At 52.0% G+C, this 27,182-nt stretch overlaps 1 protein-coding gene across 5 annotated transcripts in view; it reads left to right on the top strand.

Moving 5' to 3' along the window:
• EPHB2 (EPH receptor B2) overlaps positions 1 to 27,182 on the top strand; it is a 210,052-nt gene that overhangs the window by 163,188 nt on the left and 19,682 nt on the right. For 3 of the 5 annotated variants that reach the window (XM_063804398.1, XM_063804404.1, XM_016956078.4), the window contains exons 6-9: positions 7,980 to 8,104; positions 18,559 to 18,721; positions 21,172 to 21,280; positions 22,111 to 22,175. In XM_063804398.1, the coding sequence (XP_063660468.1) occupies positions 7,980 to 8,104; positions 18,559 to 18,721; positions 21,172 to 21,280; positions 22,111 to 22,175 (462 nt within the window). Of the gene's footprint in view, positions 1 to 7,979; positions 8,105 to 18,558; positions 18,722 to 20,694; positions 20,719 to 21,171; positions 21,281 to 22,107; positions 22,176 to 27,182 lie in introns of all 5 variants that reach the window. The other 2 variants (XM_016956067.4, XM_016956064.4) reach the window with 2 other exon arrangements.

Genomic DNA, 27,182 nt, shown 5'->3' with positions numbered 1-27,182 from the left:
AACGTTAAGAACTATTATGTGAGAAAAGGTTTCTGAGGCCAAATGAGCCTGGGACCACTGGGTTAAACCAAGTTAACTGGATGTCTCCCCTGCGGGACTTCTCAGAGCCTTGAATTAAACACATGTGCATTGTGAGTCTCCACAAGCAGATGGGCTACCACTCTGTGTTCCTCAAACTTTCTTAGCCACAGAATACGCAGTGCCACCCTAGCACCAGTTGTCAGCTTTTCCTTTTTTCTGTCCCATACCACTCTCTAAGAGGCCCATCAGAAAGAATCAAAGGCCCACTTTCTGGAAGTTTTATTTGCAGAAATTCGGTTGTGAGAATTATCGTCAGGTCATCCAGAATTGCAGCCAGATCATCGGGGGTTAACTGCGTTGCTACGGGTTTAAGGGACAAACACTCAAAAAGCAGCTGTCCCATGAGTAGCTGGGAATTCTAAGAGTCCCGTCCCAAGTAAACTGTCCCTGCTACAGACCCTGGAGAGGACTAGCGCAGTGACAAGCAATTGTCGTGGAACTGTTGGCTAGCTGGTGGCAAGAGGCCCCACGTCACTGCAGCAGTTCCCAACTGTGGGTGGGCACAGGGCCTGGGGGAGAGGGAACCTGCCTTCCGCTGGCTGCTTGGGAAGTACTGCCTGGGGCCTTTGTTTTAGTGGCCAGCCCACAAGGTCGGTAGACTCGGGTTCCTGAGGGGGCCAGAAAAGGGGAGAATCTGTCTGGTCCCCGCTTTTCCCTTTCTCCCTCCCTTCCTTCCTCCTTCCTTCCTCACTTTCTCCCTTCCTTCCTCCTTCCTGTCTTCGTTTCTTCCTCCAGTAAATATTGGTCATGCACCTACTCCAAGCCACACACTGTTTCAGGCTCTGGGGATAAAGGATTGAATGAGAGACAAGGTCCCTGACCTCAGATAGTGTTGGTGCTGTGACAAAAATAAAATGAGTATGAGAAGGGGCTACTGGAGGGGAGAGGTAGTTCAGGAGGGCATCTCGGAGGAGGTGACATTTGAGCTGAGACTTCAATGAAGAGGAGGATTTGGCCATGGAAGATGTGGGGGAAGAGGTTTCCAAGCAGAAACACCATGGGGCCAAGGCCCTGAGGCAGAACAGAAAGGCTGCCAGTGTGGACAGCTTGGGAGAGAGGGGGCAGGCAGAGGGAGGTGGCAGACGCCAGGCAGCTGGGCCTTGTGGGCCACAGTAGTGTGTCTGTGTCTTATTCTGGGTGCAGTGGGAAGCCGCTGAGGGTCATCAACAGGGAGTGAAGACATCAGGGAGACATTGGGATCTGCAAGTCTGGGGCTTGGGATGGGGTCTCCAGCTGTCCTGTGCCCAGCGACCTCTCCCCCACTCCCTTGGAGCTCAGGGATCTTCGGACCAGTGAAAGGGTCGTAGCTCCGGGTTGTGAGGGGAAGCTGAGCCAATCCCCAAGCCCACCCACCTCTTGCAGCAACCAGGGGCACAGGCTGCTGGCTTCCTGTCCTGTCCTGGGATCCTAGTCCCAGAAGATCCTGAGAGACCACCCCGTACAACCCCTTCATGCCCGGAGAAGGAAACGGAGGCACACAGAGGGAAGGCTCCTTCCCCAAGTCTCAGCCAAGGAAGGGGCTGAACTCCCCCCTGGGGTTCACTGAGGGCAGCAGGGCCCCTGACCACCTGCTCCAGACAAGCAGGCCCCGCCTGGCCGGCCTCCCCCTGCCCCTCTCGGCCACAAGCCTCTTTTGTGCTTACTCCCTGGGGCTCCATCTCCTTGCAGGGGTCACAGGGCACCACTGACCCCATCCCCCTGTCGGCGTGCCCGGCTAGTAATTGAAAATACCAGAATTCCCTGATGACCAACTTACAGGGAAACCTGACACCCCAGGGTGGGCGGTGGGCAGCAGGAGGGGTGGGAGAGCATCCAGCTGTTCCCTTTTCTCCGCCGTTAATCCCCCTGGATTCCAGGAGAAAGGCTAGCCCTGCTGGCCCCCACTGGCCCGCCTTGATCATCTTCCTGGCAAATGCCGCCTCCTTGCCACGCCTGGGGTTACAGGGCTTATGGGATCAGAGCCCGGGTTAGCTGCCTGTAACCCAAGCCTGCCAGCTACGCCTGCCAGGCCCAGACCCCCAAGGCCGCATGGGACCTGCCTCCACCAGCAGCTGAGCTCCCAGAGCTGGGGCGGGCCGGGTGGGTGGTAGGTGAGTCAGCGGGAACCAGGCGGGGTTAGCTCTGCAGCAGCAGGAAGGGAGCTGGACCAGGATGTCCTCAGGGGCCCTCGGAGGTCCGCTGCTTTCCAGAACTCCCTGGTCAGCCAGCATCAGCCACAGCCAGTGGAGGGGAAAGGATGTGTTGGACCTGGGTGAGCCTGGTTTGAATCCCAGCTCCACTGCTTGCTGTGTGGCCTTGGGCAAGTTACTTCACACTTCCGTGCGTCCATGTCCTCATCTGTAAAATGGGTATAACAGTAATACCAGCCTTGTAGGGTTGATAGGAGCATGAAGTGAGTTAACGGATGTGAAGCATGTGGTTTGCTGTTAGCTGCACGGCCTTTCCCTTTTTCTGGGCACCATGGGGCATACGGGGGCTATCAGAATGGCAAGATGAATGACAAGCTTGTTTTAGTTGAGGAGCAGGTTGCCACCCCTACTAGTCCTTCTGTGGCTCCCCAGTGCCTCAGGACTGGAAGTTTGGCCCCCACCTTCCTCGGCAGCCTCGTCTCTTCACCTCTCATGGAACTCTTTGTATGGCTGCTCCAAGACCCTCTGAGCTCCAGGGCCGTATATAAAGAGTGTAGCCCAGGCAGGTGAGGGGGGCAGGCTCAGCAGAAGCCAGGCTGCAAGCAGCCGCGTGGCAGGTGGATCATATACTAGACCAGGACTCAGCTGCTCCTGGCTCTAGTCCAGCTCTACCACTACCAGCTGTGTAGCCTTGGACAAGTCACTTTCTTTCTCTGGCCCTGAATCCACTAGTCCTCAAAGTGTGGTCCACAGACCAGCAGTATCAACATCACCTGGGAGTTTGCTAGAAATGCACATTCTCAGGCCCCACCCCAGACCTGCTGAAGTAGAATCTCAGTGGGGGGTGTTGTGGGGAGGCCAGCAATGTGAATTTTAATAAACTCTCCTGGTTATCCTTATGCCCATTCAAGTTTTAAAAGTGCTACAATCTAGAGAGATACATTCTACAATTGTCCTTTGTTGGGAGGTGAAACTCCAGAGAGAGGTGTGAACAGAACAGCCTCTGCTGAAATCCCAGAGGGTGATGTGAACAGAGCAGCTCTGCTGAACTCCCTGAAGGTGGTGTGAATGGAGCAGATCCTGATGAATTCCCAGGGAGAGGTGTGAACAGAGCAGCCCCTGCTGAAATCCCAGATGGTGGTGTGAACAGAGCAGCCCCTGCTGAAATCCCTGAAGGTGGTGTGAATGGAGCAGCCTCTGCTGAACTCCCTGAAGGTGGTGTTAATGGAGCAGATCCTGCTGAATTCCCAGGGAGAGGTGTGAACAGAGCAGCTCCTGCTGAAATCCCAGACAGTGGTGTGAACAGAGCAGCCCCTGCTGAAATCCCAGATGGTGGTGTGAACAGAGCAGCCCCTGCTGAACTCCCTGCCGGTGGTGTGAATGGAGCAGCCCCTGCTGAATTCCCAGGGAGAGGTGTGAACAGAACCGCTCCTGCTGAAATCCCAGGGAGAGGTGTGAATGGAGCAGCCCCTGCTGAAATCCCAGGGAGAGGTGTGAACGGAGCAGCCCCTGCTAAATTCCCAGGGAGAGGTGTGAACAGAGCAGCCCCTGCTGAAATCCCTGAAGGTGGTGTGAACGGAGCAGCCCCTGCTGAAATCCCTGAAGGTGGTGTGAACGGAGCAGCCTCTGCTGAACTCCCAGGGAGAAGTGTGAATGGAGCAGCCCCTGCTCTTGTTCAAGGCTGAATCACTTTGACCAAGTCCTAAAATGGGAGCTTGGACCCCAGAGCTCCATGCCGCTTCTGAGTCTTACAGCTTCCCCAGTGCCTAGCATGGTGCCCATCCTGGGACAGGCACTCATTTAGTTGAAAAACAATATGCTTCCTCCCATTAAGCTGCAAGTCCCTGGAAGGCTGGGATGCTGTGAGGTTCCTCTCCAGAGCCCCAGCACCCCGTATCATGTGGTTGGCATCATAGCAACTCCACGAACTGAAGAATTCTTCACAATGTCTCCCTCCTGAGGGGCGCCCAGCACCCCACTCAGACCTTCACATGCATTTCCACTGCCTTCTCACAGCGTCCTGGCCAGGTGAGGGTTCCTACTTGATAGGTATGAAAACTGAGGCTCAGCAAAGCTAAAAGTACCTGCTTAAGGCCACACATGAGTGAGTGGAGGAGCAGGGAGCTGCATACAGGTCTGTCGGACTCCACCCTCAGGGCTCCCCACCGCTAGGCTAGACGGCCTTGCCAGGGACTGGATGGGAGCGTCTTGACCTGGGCACTGTGCGGGTCTAGGCATGAAGCAGTAGGTGAGCGAGCACACCTGGCAGCAGCGCAATCCAAATACTCCTCACCCGTCCTTGCCCTTGCGGGCTCTGTGTGTCTGATGCTCCGTTGATGTAATACACATCAACGTGCTGTAAGACAGCAGCACGCCTCTGACTGCACCCTTCACACATCCCTCCCCACCTGCTTGGCTGGCCCTCTGGGAGACAGACCCAGTATTTCAAGGAGCACTGGAGGCTGCCTCACCCAGCCCCTCACCCCAGAACTGTCCTCAGGCCCCTGGAGGCAGGGGTGGGGGGGCATCTCTCCCAGAATCTCTGGCAGCTGAGTTTCAAGCATCCTCCTTAGCTTCTCAGAGCACCCTGTCTCACCCCCACCTCCACCACACACACAGACCCAGTGGTCAGCCCCTGTGGGTTGGATGAGAGGGGCTGAGAAGCTGTGGGGAGGCATGGGGATTGGGGTGCTTCCCGGGCCAGCACAAGGGATGAGCCCCCAGATTGGCCCTGGTCAGTGACACTCCAGAAGGGCCTTATTTTGTTGTTTCACTGGGACACCGACCACTGACAAGCCCGTGATGGGCAGACAGCCTGGACTTCATAAAGAAGCTGGATCCTCGGCAGTCCAGGAGAGCAGAACACTCAACTCCTCACAAAGGCAGTTCCACGGGGAGGGATGGCGCTGGGGCTGAAGGCAGGTGGGAAGTAGGAACTGCTTTGAGACCCAGAGGGGGTCATAGCTAGGGCAGGATGACTCAGCTCCAAGCCCACCTCAGCTCCTCGCCAGCTGTGTGACCTTGGGGAAGTCACTGTGCCTCTCTGAGCCTCTGATTCCTCTTCTGCAAAGTGCAGATATTGACCCTCATCCTACATGATTGTTGAGGGGGTTAAATGAGATGCTGCAAGTCCATGCTCAGTGCACTGTGGCAGGTGACACCTGCAAACACCCACAGCACTGACAACATGCCAGGCGCTACACTGAGCACACAACCAGACCCCTGATCCCAAGAGGCTAATGCCCCTGGCAGGGCAAGGAGCCGAGCTGAGGGTCAGGCAGCCTCCCCTGGGTGTAAAAGGAACAGAGGCTCATCAGGGCCGCATGGACCAGGGTCTAAGTCCTTCTTGCAGGTGCTGCCACCTCATCTGGAGTGTCTCGGGACAATTTTCCATAGCTCCTTGGGGTGCAGGAGGGGAGTCTGGACCTGCCCAGGCCCACGCTGGTCCCCAGGCTCATTCTCGGTGTCGAGGGCTGCAGAGGAAGGACTGGCAGGGAACATTGGAGCCTCGAGGCCTCAGAGATCTTCTAGCCTGGCCAGGGTTGCCCAGGAGGAAGCCAGGTCCAGAGGGGAGGCAGATCACCTAGGTCACACAGCCAGTTAGCAGCAAGGCAGAGAGGAAGTCTAGGGACAGACACAGAGCAGGAAATGGGTGAGTCAGCTCCAGCCTTCAAACCCCACAGCTGGTGTTCAGGTTCCCCTGAACTCCTACCAGGCCTGCTCCACACTCACATCCCATATGGTCAGAGCCCCTGCAGAGCAGGACTTGGGGCTAGGAGAAGTGTCAGCCTCCACTTTCCAGTGTCCTTGTATTGGCTGAGACAGGACGTCTGCTTGTCACAGACCTGCCCAGGAATGAGGAAAGAATGCAGGAGGTGCTCCCTTCACCCTGGTGAGTCCTCAGCCCCTCCTGGGACCACAAAAATCTCGGGCCCAGAGAAGCAAGGAGGCTTGGCAGAGTCACACCACGGTTGTGTGGGGACCACATTGAGAGTCCCTCTCTGGCCAGTCCCACTCTGGAGCAAACAACTGCTCTGGCAAGATGCAGACCTGGGTCCAAATCCCGGCTCCCCCACTGACTGTGTGATCTCAGGAAGCCGCGTGCACCTCGGAACTTCAATGTCTTCACCTGTCAGCAGGGGTGATACACCCTCTCATCAACAGTCAACTCAGGAAGCGTGTGTAAAGGGCCCAGGGCCATGTCTACACAGAGGTGATGCTTTCTGGAGGTTTGCTCCATGTGAGAAGGAGGCAAAAGACAGCAGGCCGGATGCATTATGAAATAAGGACTCAAGAGCAGGCTGTGTGCCATGGACCTACCTCGGCACCTCAGGCAGCTCACACCCCCTCTCTTGACCTCAGTTTCCACGACTGCAAAATAAGGGAACTGGGCCAGGCATGGCAGGCATGGTGGCTCACGCCTGTAATCCCAGCACTTTGAGAGGCTGATGCAGGAGGGGATCACTTAAGCCCAGGAGTTCGAGACCAACCTGGGCAACATGGCGAAACCCCGCCTCTACAAAAATTACACCAGGCACAGTGTCTCATGCCTGTAACCCCAGCACTCTGGGAGACTGAGGCAGGCAGATCACCTGAGGTCAGGAGTTTGAGACCAGCCTGGCCAACATGGTGAAACTCTGTCTACTAAAAATACAAAATTAACCAGGTGTGGTGGTGCACACCTATAATCCCAGCTACTCAGGAGACTGAGGTAGGAGAATCTCTTGAACCCAGGAGGCAGAGGTTGCAGTGAGCCAAGATCATGCCACTGCACTCTAGCTAGGGTGGCAGAGCGAGACTCCATCTCAAAAAAAAAATTAGCCAGGCATGGTGGCGCACACCTGTGGTCCCAGCTACCTGGGAGGCTGAGGTGGGAGGCTCACTTGAGCCCAGGAAGTTGAGGCTACAATGAGCTGTGTTCATGCCACTGCACTCCAGCCTGGGCAACAGAGTCTCAAAAAATAACAATCATAAAATCAAATGAGGGAATTGTACTAAGGTATTTCTTCTCCCCACTCTTTGCGACAGAGTTTCACTCTTGTTGCCCAGGCTGGAGTGCAATGGCATGATCTCGGCTCACAGAAACCTCTGCCTTCCGCGCTGAAGCGATTCTCCTGCCTCAGCCTCCTGAGTAGCTGGGATTACAAGCATGCACCACCATGCCTGGCTAATTTTGTATTTTTAGTAGAGACGGGGTTTCACCATGTTGGCAAGGCTGATCTTGAACTCCTGACCTCAGGTGATCTGCCCACCTCAGCCTCCCAAAGTGCTGGGATTACAGGCGTGAGCCACTGCACCCAGCCATGTACTAAGGTATTTCTAAGCATCCTTCTAGCACTGCACACAGCCCCCTGACTGCTTGTCTCTTCATCTAACCACCTCTGTGAGAGCACTCACAGCACTGGTGGGAGGAATGGGAGGCAGAAATAACTGATTGATTTTATTGAGATGAAATTCACATGACATACAATTAACCATTTCTATCTCTACTGTTTCTCAACTTGATGTGGCCTGAGCTTCCCCAGGGCTGGTGAAGTCGTCAGTGTCTGACCTGAAGGTGCCCCATGAGAGCTCAGCAGTGGCACCCATAGCCCTGCATGAGCCCCTCTGCCCCCTGTCGGCTCCCCGAGACTGGCTGTGTGGCCTCAGCCAGATGCCCTTCCCTCTCTGATCCCACAGTGCCCCACCTGTCCGAGTACCTCTGAGGGTGGGCCAGAAGCTGCACCTTCTCACGCCTCCCTGATCCCTGACCTCTGGCCTCTCTTCCAGCTCCGTCGGCAGTGTCCATCATGCATCAGGTGAGCCGCACCGTGGACAGCATTACCCTGTCGTGGTCCCAGCCGGACCAGCCCAATGGCGTGATCCTGGACTATGAGCTGCAGTACTATGAGAAGGTACCTATTGGCTGGGTGCTGTCCCCATCACCCACCTCCCTGAGGGCCCCTCTCCCAGGCTGAGGCCTGGGAGTTCTGCCCCACCGCAAGATGAGATGCACTGGTGCAGCAGAAAGAGCACTGGCCTTGGAGTCAGGCTGCCTGGCTCCCAATCCGGCTCCACTCCTTCCCACTGTGAGACCTCAGGCAGGTGCCTTGACCTCTCTGGATCTCACTTTTCTGGTCTGGAGGATACACCCAGCAATCTCAGTGAAATGCAACAGTCACATCCCTTTCCCTACCACGACCCTTTCATCTTGACCTCAGTGGCTTGATGTTGGGAAAAACTGGGTTTCCAAAAAGCTGCACTTATGAAGTGATAATTAGTCACTCACCTCTTCTTCGACAGAGATTTGAAACAGCTCAAGAGAGCTTCTGCCCACCCTGCTCTGAGTCCTGCTAAAACACCCACTTTCACTCGCCTGCATGCCCTTTGCATGGGGAGAGGTGATTTCACTTTGAGCTTTTAAATCAGACCTTAATTACTCCGTTTGGGGACCCAAGGTGGAAGCCCCTGGGATGGTAGAAGGATCACTGGACTAGGAGTGAGAAGCCGTAGGTTCAAATCCCAGCTCTGTCCTTCACCAGCTATGTGACCTTGGGCAGGCGTCTTTCTCCCTCTGAACCTCAGTTTCCACCTGTGTCGAGTGTGGGTGAGACCCCTCGCGGGGAGCTATGCAGGTTACGGAGAAAAGGCAGCACAGCACCCAGAATGGGACCTGGCCCTCAGCAGAGGCCATGTGTGTCCCTGGCCTTCCTCCTCTGCCCTGCCTGCTGCACAGTGGGCAATGGTGACAGGATGGGAGGCCAGGTGGATGTGGGGTCTGCACAGTACAGGGGCCAGGAGGTAGACAGCACAATTGCCCACCCACATGGCTGGACATCAGAGGCCCCAGGAAGCCTCTCCTTTGAATGATCACTTCTCTTACCTGCTCCAGGAGGCAACAAACAGCCACAGAGGCTGCAAGGGCCCCTGGGAAAGGCATCGCAGGGCTTCCATTCAGACTAGGTGTCAATGACTGACAGGGAGGCCTTTTGTTGAGGGCAAGCCCACGGGGAACTGCAGATGGATAGAAGGGCTCTCCCTGAAGGCTGAGAGGAAGAGTGCAGTCAATTGCAGCCAGTCCTGCTGGAGCCCGACTTTCTAGAGCCCAGCCCGGCCTTTGCACTCTGTTAACTGCTGGATCGGCTAACCAGGCCGGTCTCCAGGGCCTTTCAAACACTTACCCAGCCTTTGCCGGCCGTCTTACCATTGCTTGCGTGCGTGTTCATCCCGTCCCCTAGGCAGTGCATTCCAAGAGGTCAGGGGCTACATCTCCATTCACCACCTTCTCCCCGGCACCCAGGCCTGGCACCAAGGAGACACTTGATCAATATCAGTTGAATGAACAAGTGAATGAATCCTTTCCCTTGTGCCCTGGCCCCCAAACACCTCCTGGGACTTCATGCCTGCCGTCCCCCCACCCACCCACCTCACTGCCCACCCTTTTCCCTCATCCTCCCCTCATCTCTGCCTGTTGGAATCTTCAGGGTCCCTCCCAAATGTCACCTCTGCCACAAGTGAACATGGACTCTGCCCCTCTCTTAGAGCACCGCATGTGGGCGGAGGGTGCCTGTGTCTCCTGCAGGGGGCCATGGACACTGAAGGAATGAATTGTGTGAATGAATGAGAGACATGAGTGATGGAGCCTGTGAATGAAAAAGGGAACTGGCTGGGCGCGGTGGCTCACGCCTGTAATCCCAGCACTTTGGGAGGCTGAGACGGGCGGATCACCTGAGGTCAGGAGTTCGAGACCAGCCTGGCCAACATAGCAAAACCCCATCTCTACTAAAAATACAAAAATTATCTGGGCATGGTGGCGCACGCCTGTAATCCCAGCACTTTGGGAGGCCAAGGTGGGTGGATCACGGGCCTGACCAACATGGTGAAACCCCATCTCTACTGAAAATACAAAAATTAGCCCGGCGTGGTGGTGCACACCTGTAATCCCAGCTACTCAGGAAGCTGAAGCAGGAGAATCACTTGAACACAGGAGACGGAGGTTGCAGTGAGCCAAGATCGCACCACTGCACTCCAGCCTGGGTGACAGAGTGAGATGCTGTCTCAAAAAAAAAAAAAAAGAGGGAACCAATGGGTGGCTGGATATGGATGGGTAGATAAATGGATGAATTCCTTCTGTCTAAACTGCTCCTATCCCTACATTCTCCACCTGGCCAGGTCTGACTCAACCTTCCAGATCTCAGCCTAACATCACCTCCTCAGAGAAGCCCTCCATCACTGCCCAGATGCCATCCAGCGCCCCATTTCATCTTCTCCTTGTGTCTTGCCCTTCTGCATAGCATTTATCACAATTATCATTTTTTAAGTGTTATGGAGTAATTGGGTATTTACTACCTCTACATTGAGCTAGTTAGTAAGTTCCTTGAGGGTGAAGATCTTGCCATGATCTCTGCTGTGTCCCCAGCGCCTGGCACACAGTAGGTACTCAAGAGCTGTTTGTTGGATGACTCAGGAAGTGGACACACGAGGGCCTGAGCTGTGGGTGGTGTGAGGGAAGCAGCCCCACCCCTCAGTGGGCCCTGGAGGGCCTCGAAGGAGCCGGAGTCCTGGGTCACCAAACCAGCCGCTCCCAGGCTCTGCAGGAGCCAGCATCTCTGCTCCCCGCAGCAGGAATAGCTTAGCAACTCAGAACCCCAAAAGGCAAAAAAAAAAAAAAAAAAAAACTAATTAAGAAGCTTTGTGATTAAATGAAACTGAAAGTGTTAGTCCCCAAAGACGGGCAACGGAAATGAGGAATCCCAGGGCAGGTCCTGCCTGCGACCCATTTCCTACCACAGCGGGCAGGCCTGGGGAGGCTGCTGGAGGTGTGAACCGGGAGGCAGCTCTGCCCTACTTTCCACCGCTGCCCGAGCATCCCTAGGCCGCTGCTGGGGTTGGCAGGACCTGCAGGATCTGCAGCAGCCAAGGTTACCATCTGCTCACATTTCATGAGCACTTGCTATGTGCTAAGCACGTCACCTCTAGCATCTCATTTATCCTCACCACATGGTTCTTCACCCCATTGGATGGAAGGGGAATCTGAGGCACAGAGAAGTTCCATAACTTGCCCAAGAGGATCCAGCAAGGATTTGCACCTATGGTCTCCCTCTTTACTTGGCTCTCCTGCCTCCCAGATTTTTTTCCCCAGGGATGCTTCTGGGATGACCTTTAAGAGGTAGACAGGACCAGTCCCTGCCATGGAGAACGTTAGGCATAAATGGTGAGGGGGGTCAGGTGGTAAGAGGCTGAAGGTGTGACAGCCTGAGGTACACCTGTGATGAGACGTGGTCCTACTTCTTTCAGTCCCTCCCCCAGGGCCTGGGGTACAGAGAGGGACAGCTTGGCATCTGCCAGTGGGGAGATGGACACTGGTTCACTCAACTTTCACTCTCACCAGCTTTGGGTCAGGCACTAAGCTGGGTACCAGGAATCCTGAGGGTGACCAGGTGGCTCGGAGGCCTCAGGGACTTCACAGTCCAGGGAAAAAGAGTCAGACACTGAGAGCCATGAGACAAGGTTTGACACTAGCCACAGAAGGGTCAGCAAAGGTCCCGGGAGGGCACCAATAGGGGCCCACAGTCCTAGCATGAGTGAGGGAAAGCCTTCATTCAGTGACACTTAAGCTGAGTCTTGAAAGATGCTAGGAGTTCACCGGACAAACGCGCAGGTGGGAACACAGTTGTTCTAGGCATCAGGAATCGCAGGTGCAAAGGCCCTAGGGCAGAGATGTGTGGGCTGCATTCAGGAAACAGACAAGGCAAGTGTGGCAGAAGCAGAAGCGGGAGCATCAGGGGAGGAGGTTGGGAGGGAGGCTGGGCTAATTGTCAAGGGCCTTCCAGCCTTGGGAGTCTGGATTCGATTTAAAGTATGATCGGATGGCTCTGGAATTATGCAATCTGACTCAGATTCCTTTAAAGATCCCTGTAGCTTGCTGTGTGGAGAATGCATTCCAGGGAGACATGGAGACACAGGGAGCGCCTGTACAGGGCTCCCAGGGGACGCTAAGTGAGAAATGATGGTAGGTAGCATGGGCTGGGGGAGTTGGCAGTGGAGATGGCAAATGCCAGCAGAGTCTTTTTTTTTTTTTTTTTTTTTGAGACAGAGTTTCACACTTGTTGCCCAGGCTGGAGTGCAGTGGCACAATCTCGGCTCACCACAACCTCTGCCTCCCGGATTCAAGCGATTCTCCTGCCTCAGCCTTCCAAGTAGCTGGAATTACAGGCATGCACCACCATGCCCGGCTAATTTTGTATTTTAAGTAGAGACGGGGTTTCTCCATGTTGATCAGGCTGGTCTCAAACTTCCGACCTCAGGTGATCCGCCCACCTCAGCCACCCAAAGTGCTGGGATTACAGGGGTGAGCCACCGTGCCCAGCCAGCAAAGTCTATATTTTAAAGCCCGGAGGACCCGGGAAATGTGAAGGGTGACTCCTAGGAGATGGAGGTGCCTTTTCCTGGGGCAGATGCAGGTTTGTGATTTGTAGGTGTGGTGCTTACTGGGGCAAAGGGGTTGGGGTTCAGGGAGGATAGAGAACAGCAGCCAGGAGAGTGTGCAGAGGAAGAACCAGAAGATAGGATCCTGGAGAATGCCAGGGTTTAAGGAGGGGAAGAAAGCGGAGTTGATGAAAATATTAGAGGAGGTGCTGGCAGAGGGGTAGGAGCAGAACCAAGAGTCATGTCTCTCCCTGACCTCTCAGACAAGTCTGTGATATGCCAGCCACCACCACCAGGAAGGGACAGCTAGGCTGCAGGTGGTAGGATTTATTCCAGCAAGTCCACAGCCGGCTGTTACCTAACCCGGGAATCCTCCTTGTGTCTGCTATTAGATTCTTTCCTGAATGCTCCAATCTTCTAGGAAGGGAAGTCAGATACTGAGCCCTGCAGGCCTGTGCGGCCCCCACCTCCACCTCTTTCCCACTCCTTTCCTTCTTCAGAAAGGGCTCTCTAGGAGCGGGCCCTCCGTTTGGCCTTCCCCAAGCCCCACTGGGATTTCCCAGCCTGCCTGGAGTCCAGAGCTGACAACTGCGTTGCTAGATGGCTTCTGGAGGCCACTGATGAATGGCGGTGGCCTTGTGCAGACCCAGGCCTGGCTGCTTCCGTCAGTTCCAATGCCCCAGGGGAGGTGGCCTCCTTTGGCAGCTACCCCAAAGCACACAGGTTCAGGATCCCACTGGTCCCCCAAGAACTCAAGGAGAAGAGCCATTCATGAGGCCACCTGTGGTCGATGGCCCCTGGTAGCCCACATCAATTTTAGAATTTATTTAACAGAAAGTGAAGAGGAAGGACATTCCAGGCAGAAGGAGCAAAGGTTGGAGGATGGGGGGTGAAATTATGAAAGTTCAGGCCATATTCAGCTTGTTGCCCAGTACCTGGAGTAGGATCTACCTGGAGAGGTTTGTCCACTCATTCATTCACTTTTGCATTCATCCATCCATTTAATGAACATGGGAAAGGGCTTACTCTATAATGTTTTGTTTGTTTGTTTTTTGGGTTTTTTGTTTTTGTGTGTGTGTGTGTGTGACAACAGAGTTTTGCTCTTGTTGCCCAGGCTGGAGTGTCATGACGCAAGCTCACTGCAACCTCCGTCTCCCGGGTTCAAGTGATTCTCCAGCCTCAGTCTCCCAAGTAGCTGGGATTACAGGCATGTGCCACCACGCTCGGCTAATTTTTTGTATTTTTAGTAGAGATAGAGTTTCACCATGTTGGTCAGGCTGGTCTCGGACTCCTGACCTCAGGTGATCCAGCCCTCGGCCTCACAAAGTGCTGGGATTACAGGCATGAGCCACTGCACCTGGCCTCTATAATGGTTTTGATGATAACAGTGATGGTAGGAGCCAACATTTATTAAGTCTTTTTATGTGCTAGAGACTGTGCTAAAAAAGCTTTACCTGTATTTTCCTTTTAAATCTCCAAAACCACCTTTTATGGTACCTACTTGCATTAACCCACTTTAGAGATGAGAAAACTGAGGCCTGGAAGGCTTAAGACATGCACCCAATGCCTCACTGGCCCTAAGCTACCAGGTAAGTGCTCAGACTAAGGACTAGTGGATTTCATACTGAATCTCTTCCCATCGTCCCTTGGTGCTTAATCACTGTTCAGATAAAGGTACCCCAGGGAGAGGAGAGACCGAAGGGAATTGGCGTCTCTAGGGCATCTCCAATGTGCCAGGCACTACCTGATCAAATTTTATCTTCACAACAGCCCTGAGAGCTTGGCATTTATTGTTCCATTTATTTGGAATAGAAAACGGGCTCAGGGAAGTGAAGGGTCTTTCCCAAGGTCACAATGCAATCAAGTGAAAAAACAAGGATATGAAGCAGCTTCCAGCTGGGTACAGTGACTCATGTCTGTAATCCCAGCACTTTGGGAAGCTGAGACGGGTAGATCATTTGAGTCCAGGAGCTCCAGACCAGCCTGGGTAACATGATGAAACCCTGTCTCTACCAAAAATACAAAAATTAGCCGGGTGTGATGGTATGTGCCTGTAGTCCTAGCTACTAGGGAGGCTGAGGTGGGAGGATCGCTTGTGTCTGGGAGGTCGAGGCTGCAATGGGCCATAATCGCGCCACTGCACTCCAGCCTGGGTCACAGAGCAACACCCTGTCTCAAAAATATAGACAGACAGAGAGAGAGACAAAAATGAAAAATGAAACAGCTTCCAATCCTTTGCCCAGCTTTAATGAAGGGAGCTGCTCAGGTTGGTTCCTCACTCTCATGAGGCACCTATGGAACCATCAGCCGCCTCCCATCTCCCTCACATAATCAGGGGCTTAAAACCTCCAACATCTCTAAGTGGGCACCCACCCAGTTTACAGAATCTAACCTGTTTTCAAGTCTGAGCAGAGCCCATGTTGTACAGTGGCACTTAGTGTCCATGTCTGGTACTGCATCCCAGGTTTTGTAGATTTTTGAATACCAGTTTAATGTTCATTCATTATGTCAATAATTAGTGAACACTTACTGTGTGGCAAACCTGGGGGGATCCAGAGATGAGCAAGACATGGTCCCTGGCCTCAGGAAATCCACATCCTTAAAGAAGATGGACAGGTATATTAGGACAATAGGTGGGAGAGGAGACAATTTGGACCTGCAACCCCTGGCTGGGACATCTGGGAAGTCTCCCCAGCAGAGGTGGCACTTGCGCTGAGTCTTGAATGATGAGTAGGACACTGCAAGACAAGTGAGGAAAGGGTATTTCAGACAGGGGCAACAGTGCTTGCAAAAACTCAAGAGTGTCCATGGAAGGTAGAGTTGCTAGATAAAATAGAAGACACGTGATTACATTTGAATTTTTTAAAAATAAATGTTTTAGTACAAATATGTCCCAAATATTGCACGGGGCGTACTTATACCAAAACGTATTTGTTGTTCATCTGAAATTTAAATTTGACTGAGCAGCATCCTATATTTGTGTTTGCTAAATCTGGCAGCTCTACCAAGGAAGGGGGAAAGAGTTAGGGATGGCAGGAACCTAGGAAACATTAGGGATGTCGCAGGAGAGACTGCACAATGGTGGGTCATGAAGGGTCTGGAATGCCAGGCTAAGGAGTCAGCCTTCACCCTGTGGGCACTGGAGAAGAACTTTGTGTGAGGGACCCCAAACTTGGTACAGGGGAACAAACACAAGCCCTCCCTCATGGGCTTAGAGTCAAGGGGGCGAGAGGAGCCTCAGCCGGAATTTGAGGGGGCATAGCAGAAACCCCCTCCTGTGGCACCCACAGCAAGTGCTCTGGGACTGAGAAGGAAGAGGTGCATCTGGCTGGGATGTCAAGGAGGCTTCCTGGAGGAGGAGGCAGATGATCTGGCTTGGCAAAAGAGACTTCCTCTCTGCTGCTGCCCCACCCAGCTATCCCTGCCTCCCCCTGTTATGGGGGTGGTAGAGACACATCTTCAAGTCAGCCCCCTTCATATCCCCTATATCCCAAGCTTTTTCTCCTCTCCTTTCCTCTGAACCTGCTGCCCCTTCTGCCAGGCATGCACATCTTTGTCTGGGTGGTTCCTATTTGTTCTTTGAGATCCCATTCCAGTGACCCCCACTCACGAGGGAGCTTTCCTGACTTCACCTGGTAGCCCCTGATATGGTTTGGCTGTGTCCCTGCCCAAATCTCATCTTGAATTGAAGTTCCCATAATCCCCACCTGTTGTGAGAGGGACCTAGTAGGAGGTAATTGAATCACGGGGGTGGTTACCCCCATGCTTTTCTCATGATAGTGAGTGAGTTTGCACAAGATCTGATGGTTTTATAAGGGGCTTTTCCCCCTTTGCTCGGCACTTCTCTCTCCTGCCACCATGTGAAGAAGTATGTGTTTGCTTCTTCTTCTGCCATGGTTGTAAGTTTCCTGAGGCCTCCCCAGGCATGAGGAACTGTGGGTCAATTTAACCTCTTTCCTTTATAAATTACCTAGTCTTGGGTATGTGTGTATAGCAGCATGAGAAGGGACTAATGCAGCCCCCGTCCCAGACCAGGTCACATGCCCCTCGGTATGTGCTTACCGAGGTATAACAGTGTGAGCCTGTTATACCTATTGATTCATTTTATTATCCGAACAAACTCTGAGGTAGCTACTGTTACTATCCCCCTTTTACAGATGAAGACACAGAGAAGTTAAGGAACTTGCCCAAGGTCACAGAGGTAATATATAGTAGAGCCAGGATTTGAACCCAAGAAGTCTGGCTCCAGCTTGTGATCTTAACCTCCATGCTATAAAGCCTGTAATAACGTTGCACGCACTGAATCTTCATTGTTTTGGGAAGGTTTTCAAGGGCTCCGTGCACTCTGTGATGTGTATGTGACTGGCATGTACAACTAGGTGTGTGTTTTTCTGGATAAGCATTCACAGATTTTCATCAGAAAAAAATTGTCTCAGGAGCTTCATGATCTTCAAAGGGTTGGGATCCTCACATGCTTGCTTTTCTGGACTGAGCTCTCCAAGGCCAGGAGCTCTCCAAGGCCAGGGCCTGTGCCTTAGCTCCCTGTAGAACCCCAGTCCCAGCCTAGTGCAAAGAGGGTATTTGTGGAAGTTTTGCCGGGCAGCTGACAGATGCCTAAACGAGCATCATCTGTATCTGATCCAACCACATCTCCACTCCCACTGCAGCAGCTGGATCTTTGTCCTGTCCTAGACTCCTTGGATCGCCCTGGGTAGCATTCAGGAAGCCAAAATTGGTGTTCTTCATCTCTCAAAGGAGAAGACACTAGGTTTGGGGTACCCAAAGGCATGGACATTAGATAGAAGTGGCTCCATGCAAGAGTCTGGTTTCATTTTTTTTTTTTTTTTGGTTGTATTTTTTTAGATAGGGTTTTGCTCTGTTGCCCAGGCTAGAGTGCAGTGGCACAATCATGGCTTACTGTGGCCTTGACCTCCCAAGCTCAAGTGATCCTTTAACCTCAGCCTCCCAAGTAGCTGGGACCACAAGTATGTATCTCCATGCCCAGCTAATTTTTTTTTTTTTTTTTTTTTTTTTTTTAGAGAAAGGGTCTTGGTATGTTGCCCAGACTGGTCTCAAACTACTGGGCTCAAGTGATCCTCCCACCCTGGTCTCCCAGAGTTCTGGGATTACAGGTGTGAGCCACCGTATCCAGCCTGGTTTTGAATCTCAAAGCAACCCTGAACTGATAGTGACCCTGAGCATCATTTTCCCATCTGGACCTTAGTTCTTGACTCACCCAAGTGTGCTGAGGCTGAACAAGGGCTCTTATGCTTAACTCATCAAGGCATAGGGCAGGGAAGGGGATGCAGAAGTGAATGAGATGGGCCTTCTCCGTTCAGTCTCCAAGAACTCACAGTATAGTCCTCAGGGTCTGCACATAGGAACCACTCAATACATGCGTATTAGTCAGCTTTTCCTGAGATAACACTGCAAAACAAACAATCCCAAAAATCCAACACCTTCCAACAAGTGGCTATTTTTCTTGGCCATGGGTTTATGTCTGTGGGTCAATAAGGGTGGCCCTGTTTCATCCTAAGAGTTGGGTCATGGTCTCCTCCTGTTTCTCATGCTGGAGCCAGTGGTTACCCAGTGCAAGTTCCTCTCATGGCAGAAGCACAAGAGGCCAAGACAAATTGGCAGGGATCTGTAAAGCCTCTGCTTGCATCAAGTCCACTAGAATGTTCCAGTGGCCAACACAAGTCATGTGGACAAATTCAACATCCATAAGACAGAGACATATAATCTGCCTACTTTTGTGGGCAGTGTTGAAAAGTAACATGGCAAAAGGCATAATTCTATTAAAGGGAGGGGATGAAGAATTGGGAACCATAGATGTTTATCCAATGGCCAGACCTGCCCCCAATGTGGCAGGAGCAGGCAGTGGGCTCTGGGCCCACTATGAGCCACAACCTCACTAATTTTCTTCTCTGTTCCTCGGCAGGAGCTCAGTGAGTACAACGCCACAGCCATAAAAAGCCCCACCAACACGGTCACCGTGCAGGGCCTCAAAGCCGGCGCCATCTATGTCTTCCAGGTGCGGGCACGCACCGTGGCAGGCTACGGGCGCTACAGCGGCAAGATGTACTTCCAGACCATGACAGAAGGTGAGCAGAGTCCAGCAGGCAAGAGGAGGGCACAGACTCCACAAACAGAACAAACTCAAGGGTCACCATTCCCATGAAGCACCTTTGTGCAGATTAGAAAAGGCACTCCCTTCTAGATGTCAGCCCTCCCTCCCTCCTAATTTCGAACCTTTGTGCACAACCATATATAAAAGCCCTGTTTCTGTTCCCGTTGTGTCAGCCAGGCCACTTCCTTTCCCAGGACTCTGGGGAGCTCAGCCCTAACTTCCAGAGCCACTCTGAGCAAGTCATGCATTCCTTGGTCCAATTTTTTCTCATCTATAAAATGAAAGCATCACATTCAATCTGAGAGAGTAAGCATATTTTATCCATACACAACTCCAGTGACTTACAACTGGACTGAGAAGGATTCTGAAGCTGCATCCGAGTTCAGCAGGAAGAAGTTCTGGGATAGATTAGTACTGTCTGCTCCAGGCAAGGGAATGGGAGATTGTAACCTGTGTGCTACGTTTACTACTCTGGAACTACATGGTCTCTAAGCACCATTCCTGCTCTAATAATCTTTAGAAGCAGCACAGTTTAAAGAATGTGGGCTCTGAAGCCAAAGAAATGAGGATTCCATTTCTGATTTAGCCCTAACTGTATGTGCCTGAACAAGTCACCTTACCTCTCCAACCCTCAGCTTTCTCATTTATAAATGGGGGTGATAACAATGATCTCATTATCACTATCATTATCAAACTAGTGTAAGAATAAGAGACCTAGCACAGGGTTGGCACTAAGTCCCAAGCATATCAGCACTCACCAGATGGTAGATAAGTCATAGTTTGTCATTGCTGTGTGTCTGGAATCCCTTTTACCAGCCAGTCAAACTCCAGGGTGGCTCTATCTGACCAGATTCCAGCATCCTCTCTTAGTATCTGCTCTAACCACTAGGTGTGCCTTGGCCTTTGCCTGGTTGAACATTTCAGAGGCTCCTGGACTCCTAAATTCTTGCCTTATCACAAAAATCCTCCCTATGGCTCTACCATCTCTTCCAGCACTCACCTCCTCTGTAATCTTTCTGTTCCTCGTGGCAGCTTTTTTCACCTCTCTAAGCCTTTTTCCATGTTGGGTGAGTGTCATTGACTGGGAACTGGGAGACTGTCCCAAGATCCTTTTATTAATTCAACAAATGTGGCTGAGGCCTTGCCACTTACCAGGCCAAGTGTGGGCACTAAGGTCCCAGAGCACATCCCTGATCTCAGCAAGTTCCTGTTCTGGTCAGTGAGACAGATGAGAAGTAAAAATAGCTAGGTGCGGTGGCTCACACCTGTAATCCCAGCACTATGGGAGGCCAAGGCGGGTGGATCACCTGAGGTCAGGAGTTTGAGACCAGCCTGGCCAACATGGTGAAACCTCATCTCTACTAAAACTACAAAATCAGCCGGGTGTGATGGCAGGCACCTGTAGTCACAGCTACTGGGGAGACTGAGACAGGAGAATCGCTTGAACCCGGGAAGCAGAGGTTGCAGTGAGCCGAGATCATGCCATTTCACTCCAGCCTAGTGACAAGAGTGAAACTCCCACTCCAAAAAAAAAAAAAAAAAAGAAGTAAAAATAATAAAATGTAAATCAATGATAGTGTTAATGGCATTGAGTGGTGGTTTCCAAGAGCCAGGCTAATGCCAAGTGTATCTTCTGCATTCTTCCAATTCAACTCCCACCCTTGGATCAAGCAGACCTGGGTTCAAATGTCTGGCTGGGGTGCTACTTTCTTTGTGACCTCAGGCACATCATGACCTCACTAAGCCCAGTTTCTTCATCTGTAAAATGGGGTAATCATAGGACTGTTCCGAGATACGTAACATACTTAGCACAGTGAGTGACACATAAAACATTCAGGGACAAGAATAGTTAATATTGATTGAATGCTTGCTTAGGTGCCAGGTGTTGTTCTAAGTGCTTTACCCAACAATCCTGAGATGGGAAATATTCTTCTCCCCATTTTACAGATAAGGCAACTGAGGCACAAAGAGGTAAGTCACTTTGCCTTATCACACAGTCACTTTGCCTTATCACACAGTCACTTTGCCTTACTAAGTCACTTTGCCTTACTATCACACAGATAGTAAGTGGCACCATCGGGAGTCAAACCCGGAGAGTCTGTCTCCAGAGTCTGTGCTTTTAACTGCCTGTGTGTGTGTCAGCTGTTATTATTGTTGATTTTCACATCAACATTGAGATGTAGGAATTATGCCCATTTTATGGATGAGAAGTTGAGGATTGGAGCAGTTCATGGACTTGTCCAGGGTTACTTGTGAGACAGTGACAGTCCCTTTTCTGCATGGGCAGGTAACAGGTGCTCTGTCAGGGGCAGGAACAGAGCCTAGGGATCCCAGGAGACCCAGCAGCATGGCAGGGGGTAGGGGACAAGGGTATTACGACTCCCACAGCCAGGCTGAGAATGCCCTACCATGCTTTCTCCCCAGCCGAGTACCAGACAAGCATCCAGGAGAAGTTGCCACTCATCATCGGCTCCTCAGCCGCTGGCCTGGTCTTCCTCATTGCTGTGGTTGTCATCGCCATCGTGTGTAACAGGTGGGTGGGGTCTCCAGGCTTGGCCAGGCCTGGCTGTCCCAGATGGCTTCTCTCTCTCTATTCAGTCATCCCTCTACAGTGCTGGTGAACCGAGGAGGCATTCTCACAATTGCAGGGAGAGATGTGGGTAGGAAGTGGAAGGCTTCAAGTGGCCTCCCACTACCTAAGCGGCCGCCATGTGCAATCCATCCCTTTGGGATAGGCATCGCCCCTGACAAGCCCACTATTGAAAGAGGTGGCACATTGAGACACTAATGCAGTGGGCAAGAAAGATTGCAGGATGCTAGGAGTTTAGTGGGTGGTAGAAGGGGTATACAGATTGTCCTGCTTTCTGCATGAGTTCAGGCCCCCTGGCTCAGGTGCTGGAAAGACGGGGAGGACTTGGGAGGAGGAGGGGGGAGGGACCTCCCAAGTGGCTAGGACGGTACAAGCAAAGGCAAGAGGGTGGGGCCAGTTCCTTGACTTCTGCTGGGTATAATGCAAAGCAAGATTCTCTTCTTCTTTAAAGAGTTCCCCATTTCAGAATAGACTGAACCATAAGTTCAGGTGGACAGAAGCCCCTGGGGTTTCTGGGGCCAGAAGCCGTGGCTGGAAGATGACTTTACTTTTTGAAGGGGGCTTGGCTGGAGGGAGAACTGGGGAAGATGTGAACCTGGACTTGAGGTGGGAGGAGTGGGAAGGGACAAGTGGGGCCAAAAGGGGCAGGCAGGGAGCCCTCTGGCAGGGGTGTGGCTTCTAGGGCCTGCCCACCCTCTCCCTATCACCTACTGTGGCTCCCAGCTCCCTGGGCGCCTTCAGGTGGCTCCAGCCCTTTGCTCTTGTTCCAGAAGACGGGGGTTTGAGCGTGCTGACTCGGAGTACACGGACAAGCTGCAACACTACACCAGTGGCCACAGTATGTACACACCCAAGCGGGCTGGAACCCTTGGGCCCTTCACTGTCGGTTCCCCAGTGACCTCTTAAGCCATCTTTGACCTCCTTCTGCCATGCTGCAGGCAGACAATGTCAAGTGGTTGCCTGGTTGCACTAAGCTCACTCTCACCTCTAGGCCTTTGCAAGTGCGGTTCCCTCTGCCTCAAGCGCTCTCCCCCTTTCCCTTTACCCATGTAGCTCTTACTCATCCCTCAGGCCTCACTGTACACACACTCCTCCAAGCAGCCTTCCCTGACCCCACCCCATCCTGGGTTTAGGGGCTGCATCTGTGCTCGCAGGCTGCATTGAGGTGGCTGTTTCTTATCTCACCACCCTGTGATAGTGGGGGCCGCTGGAGACCTGGAATTGTGTCTGATATTTACCATGTCTCCCCAGCACCAGCGTGGTGCCCAGCACATAGTAGGCACTAGACATATTTGCAGAATAAATAAATGAATCAAATTGAATAAATAAGATGATGAGGACTCTGGGCTCTGGCCCAGGAGGTGAGAAAAGCAGCAGGAGTCCCTTCTTCCTCCTCTTCCTCTCACTCTGTGGCTCCAGACCCCTGTTCTTCCCCAGTGACTCCTCTGGTGGCCTCTTCCCCTTACCCAGTGCCCTCATTTCTCCCACCGTCCCATCCTATATCAGGCCAGGGCTGGGGATGTATGTGCCACACACACAGAGATGTCCCCTCCTGAAGGGCCAGAGAGAAAAGTAGATCATAGATTCCTCTCTCCACTTGACCTGGGCAGAACCAGTAATCAGGGAGTCGGGGGAGAGCAAGAACCTTAGTCCTTACTTCAGCTCACTCAGCAAAAAGGAGTTCTAAATGGGTCCAACATTCATTCTCAAACTGTACTCAGTGCGATGCCCTGAGGTTCCTCAGGTGCCTGCCTCTGGGTACAGAGGCCCATCATCATATCCCTGCCCTTGTCACACAACTGTCGTGGGCCTACCACATATGCCAGGCACTGTTCTAGGTGCTGGGGATCCCAGCACCTGGTCATAAGGCCAGGCACAGTAGCTCACGCCTATAATCCCAGCACTTTGGGAGGCTGAGGCAGGCAGATCACTTGAGGCCAGGAGTTAAGACCAGCCTTGCCAACATGGAGAAATGCTGTCTCTACTAAAAATACAAAATTTAGCCAGGCACAGTGGTGTGTGCCTGTAATCCCAGCTACTCAGGAGGCTGAGGCAGGTAAATTGCTTGAACCCGGGAGGCAGAGGTTGCAGTGAGCAGAGATCATGCCACTGCACTCCAGCCTGGGTGACAGAGCAAGACTCTGTCTCAAAATAAAAAAATAAATAAATAAACATATAAGGCCAGGCACAGTGGCTCACGCCTGTAATCCCACCACTTTGGGATGCCAAGGCAGGTGGATCGCTTGAACACAGAAGTTCAAGACCAGCCTGGGAAACATGATGAAAGCCTGTCTCTACCAAAAAAAGTACAAAAATTAGCTGGGTGTGGTCATGTATGTCTGTAGTTCCAGCTACTTGGGAGGTTGAGGTGGGAGAATAGCTTAAGCCCAGGAGGCGGAGGTTGCAGCGAGCCCAGATCGCACCACTGCAGTCCAGCCTGGGTGACAGAGCAAGACCCAGTCTCAAAAAAAAAAACAAAAAAAAAGAAAGAAAGAAAAGAAAAATACATGTCATAAATGCAGAAGCGTATGGTATATTTGAAGATGAAAGTGCTATAGGAAAAAGACAAAGTGGAACAGTAATGGGCCGAGAGTTGTGGGGATCAGGGTGGCGTTTTTAAATAGGACAGCTTGCGTTGGCCTCACTGACAGGGTTTGACTTGCACAAAGATACAGAGGAGCTGGGAGAGTGAGCTGCTCAGAAGTATCTGAGGGAAAAGCATTCCAGGAAGAGGGAACAGCCAATGCAAAGGTCTTGAGGCTGGAGCTTCCTGGCAGGTTTCGGGAACAGCAGAGGCCAGTGTGACTGGAGCAGAGCAAAGAGAGAAATGGAAGCTTTGAGGGAGTCCAACGTGCAGATTCTCATCAGGCTCAGCAAAGCCTTGGCTTTTCCCTGAGTGAAATGGGGAGCTGCTGGAAGGTTCTGAGCAGAGGGATGACATGCTCCAAGTTACGGCCTTGGCGGGACTTCTCTGGCTGCTGTCTGGAGAATGGACCAAAGGGGCCGATGCAAGGAGACCAGTGGGGTGGCTGTTGGAAGAATCCAGGGAAGACATGATGGCGGCCAGACCGAGTGGCACAGAGAAGGTAGTGGGAAGTGGTTGGATTCTGACATATTTCAAAAGCAGAGCCACTAGATTTGCTGCAGGATTGGATGTGGGTACGTAAGAATGAGCAGAGTCTAGGAGCTCCAGGTACGAAGCCTCTGGGTAAGACATGATTTGAAGTAAAAGTTCCTGGGCTTAAAAATAGTTTGGGGCTGACCAGGCACGGTCGCTCACGCCTGGCCACCAGGCCAGGCGTTGGAGAGCTTGGCTCCCAACACTTTAGGAGGCCAAGGTCGGGAGTTTAAGACCAGCCTGACCAACACAGAGAAACCCCATCTCTACTGAAAATACAAAATTAGCTAGGCGTGGTGGTGCATGCCTGTAATCCCAGCCACTCGGGAGGCTGAGGCAGGAGAATTGATTGAACCCAGGAGGCAGAGATTGTGGTGAGCCGAGATTGTGCCATTGCACTCCAGCCTGGGCAGCAAGTACAAAACACCATCTCAAAAAAAAAAAAAAAATAGTTTGGGGCCAGGCACAGTGGCTCACCCCTATAATCTTAGCACTTTGGGGGGCCAAGATGGGCGGATCACCTGAGGTCGGGAGTTCAAGACCAGCCCTACCAACATGGTGAAACCCCATCTCTACTAAAAATAGAAAATTAGCCTGGCGTGGTGGTGTGTGCCTGTAATCCCAGCTACTTCAGAGGCTGAGGCAGGAGAATCCCTTGAACCCAGGAGGTGAAGGTTGCAGTGAGCTGAGATCATGCCATTGCACTCCAGCCTAGGCAACAAGAGTGAAACTCCATCTCAAAAAAAAAAAAAATAGTTTGGGGCATGTATGTAAAACTAGTTAAGCCATTAAAATTTCCAGAAGATAATTTAGGCAACTATTAACCAATACAGAAATAGAAAAGGACCTTCTAAGCATGAAAGCAATTGATAACTCCTAAGAAAAAGATGGACACATTTAACTACAGAGAAATAAAAGTCACCTGTACATTAAAAATAAAGGTCATAGGCCATGTGCCATGGTTCATGCCTGTATTCCCAGCACTTTGGGAGGCTGAGGTGGGAGGATCACTTGAGTCCAGGAGTTCGAGACCAGCCTGGGCAACATAGCAAAACCCCATATCTACAAAAAATGTAAAAATTAGCCAGGCATGGTGGCACACACCTGTAGTCCCAAGCTACTCAGGAGGCTGAGGTGAGAGGATCATTCAAGCCCAGGAGGTCAAGGCTGCAGTGAACCATGGCCTCACCACTGCACTCCAGCCTGGGTGACAGAGTGAGACCCTGTCCCAAGAAAAGTGAAAAATAAGGCTGGGTGCGGTAGCTCACGCCTGTAATCCCAGCACTTTGGGAGGCCAAGGCGAATGGATTACCTGAGGTCAGGAATTCAAGACCAGCCTGGCCAACATGGTAAAACCCCGTCTCTACTAAAAATACAAAAATTAGCTGGGTGTGGTGGTGCACGCCTGTAATCCCAGCTACTCAGGAGGCTGAGGCAGGAGAATCACTTGAACCCAGGAGGCAGAGGTTGCAGTGCACCAAGATTGCACCACTGCACCCCAGCCTGGATGACAGAGCAAGACCCTGTCTCAAAAAAAAAAAAAAAAAAGATTATATTTCCAAATAAGGTTACACAGAGGTACTAGGGGCTAGGACTCTAAGATATCTTTGGCCAGGTGCAGTGGCTCACGCCTGTAATCCCAGCACTTTGGGAGGCCGAGGTGGGTGGATCACCTGAAGTCAAGAGTTTGAGACCAGTGTGGTCAACATGCTGAAACCCATCTCTATTAAAAATACAAAAATTAGCAGGGCATGGTGGCGGGTGCCTATAGTCCCAACTACTCAGGAGGCTGAGGCAGGAGAATTGCTTGAACCTGGGAGGCGAAGGTTGCAGTGAGCTGAGATCACGTCACTGCACTCCAGCCTGGGGAACAGAGCAAGACTCCTCAAACAAAAAAAAGAAAAAGAAAGATTATAAATTATGTCATCCCCTCTTATTGCCCCAAGTAATGAAATCATGATCATAGATGTGGCTAGACGTACTGCATGGATTCTGTGTGCCAAGAATTGTTTCAATGCTTTACATGTATTTATTCATTTGATCCTTATAATTTCTCACTTTGAATATGGGGAAACTGAGGCACAGAGGTTGCACAGCTGCTCAGGGATGGAGCAGGGGTATGAACTCCAGCTGTCTGGCTGAAGAGCTGGCATCCTGTGCTGGCTCCATTCTGCTGAGCTGGAATGGGATAGGCTCCCATGCTCCGTCGCCTGGAGCCATTGGGGAGCATTGCTATGTGGTGTGTAAGTCAGTAATAAGGAAACAGGTGAGGTCTATTTTTAAGAGAGACCCCAGGGTTTGTTCCTAGATCAGCACATTTTAAGGCCTAAGATCCCCCTCCCTGCATCCTAAGCTCTAACGTTAGATCCAAGCAGAACTTTGTTCTGTTCAAAGCACTGCCAGCCCTGTGATCCCATATCCACCCACCCACCCTGTGTGGTCAGGACAGAGGAGGAAGCTGAGGCCCAGAGATCCATGTGACTGGCCTGTAATCACCCACACGGCCCCATGGTTTCCATCATTCAGCAGGTGCTGAGTGAGTACCAAGGTCTGTGATGCCTGGATATGGAGCCAGAGGGACTGACCTGGTTTTCATCCCTATTCTGCCACTGGCCAGCTGGGTGACCTCGGGGAAGCCATCAAACCTCTCTGAGCCTTGACATCTTTATATGGGAAGTAGCAAGAATGATACTTTTGTCACGGAATTGTGAGGATTAAATGAATTAA

The sequence above is a fragment of the Pan troglodytes genome, chromosome 1, assembly GCF_028858775.2.
Source record: "Pan troglodytes isolate AG18354 chromosome 1, NHGRI_mPanTro3-v2.0_pri, whole genome shotgun sequence".
Taxonomy (NCBI): domain Eukaryota; kingdom Metazoa; phylum Chordata; class Mammalia; order Primates; family Hominidae; genus Pan; species Pan troglodytes.
This window is presented reverse-complemented; position numbering and strand designations above follow the sequence as displayed.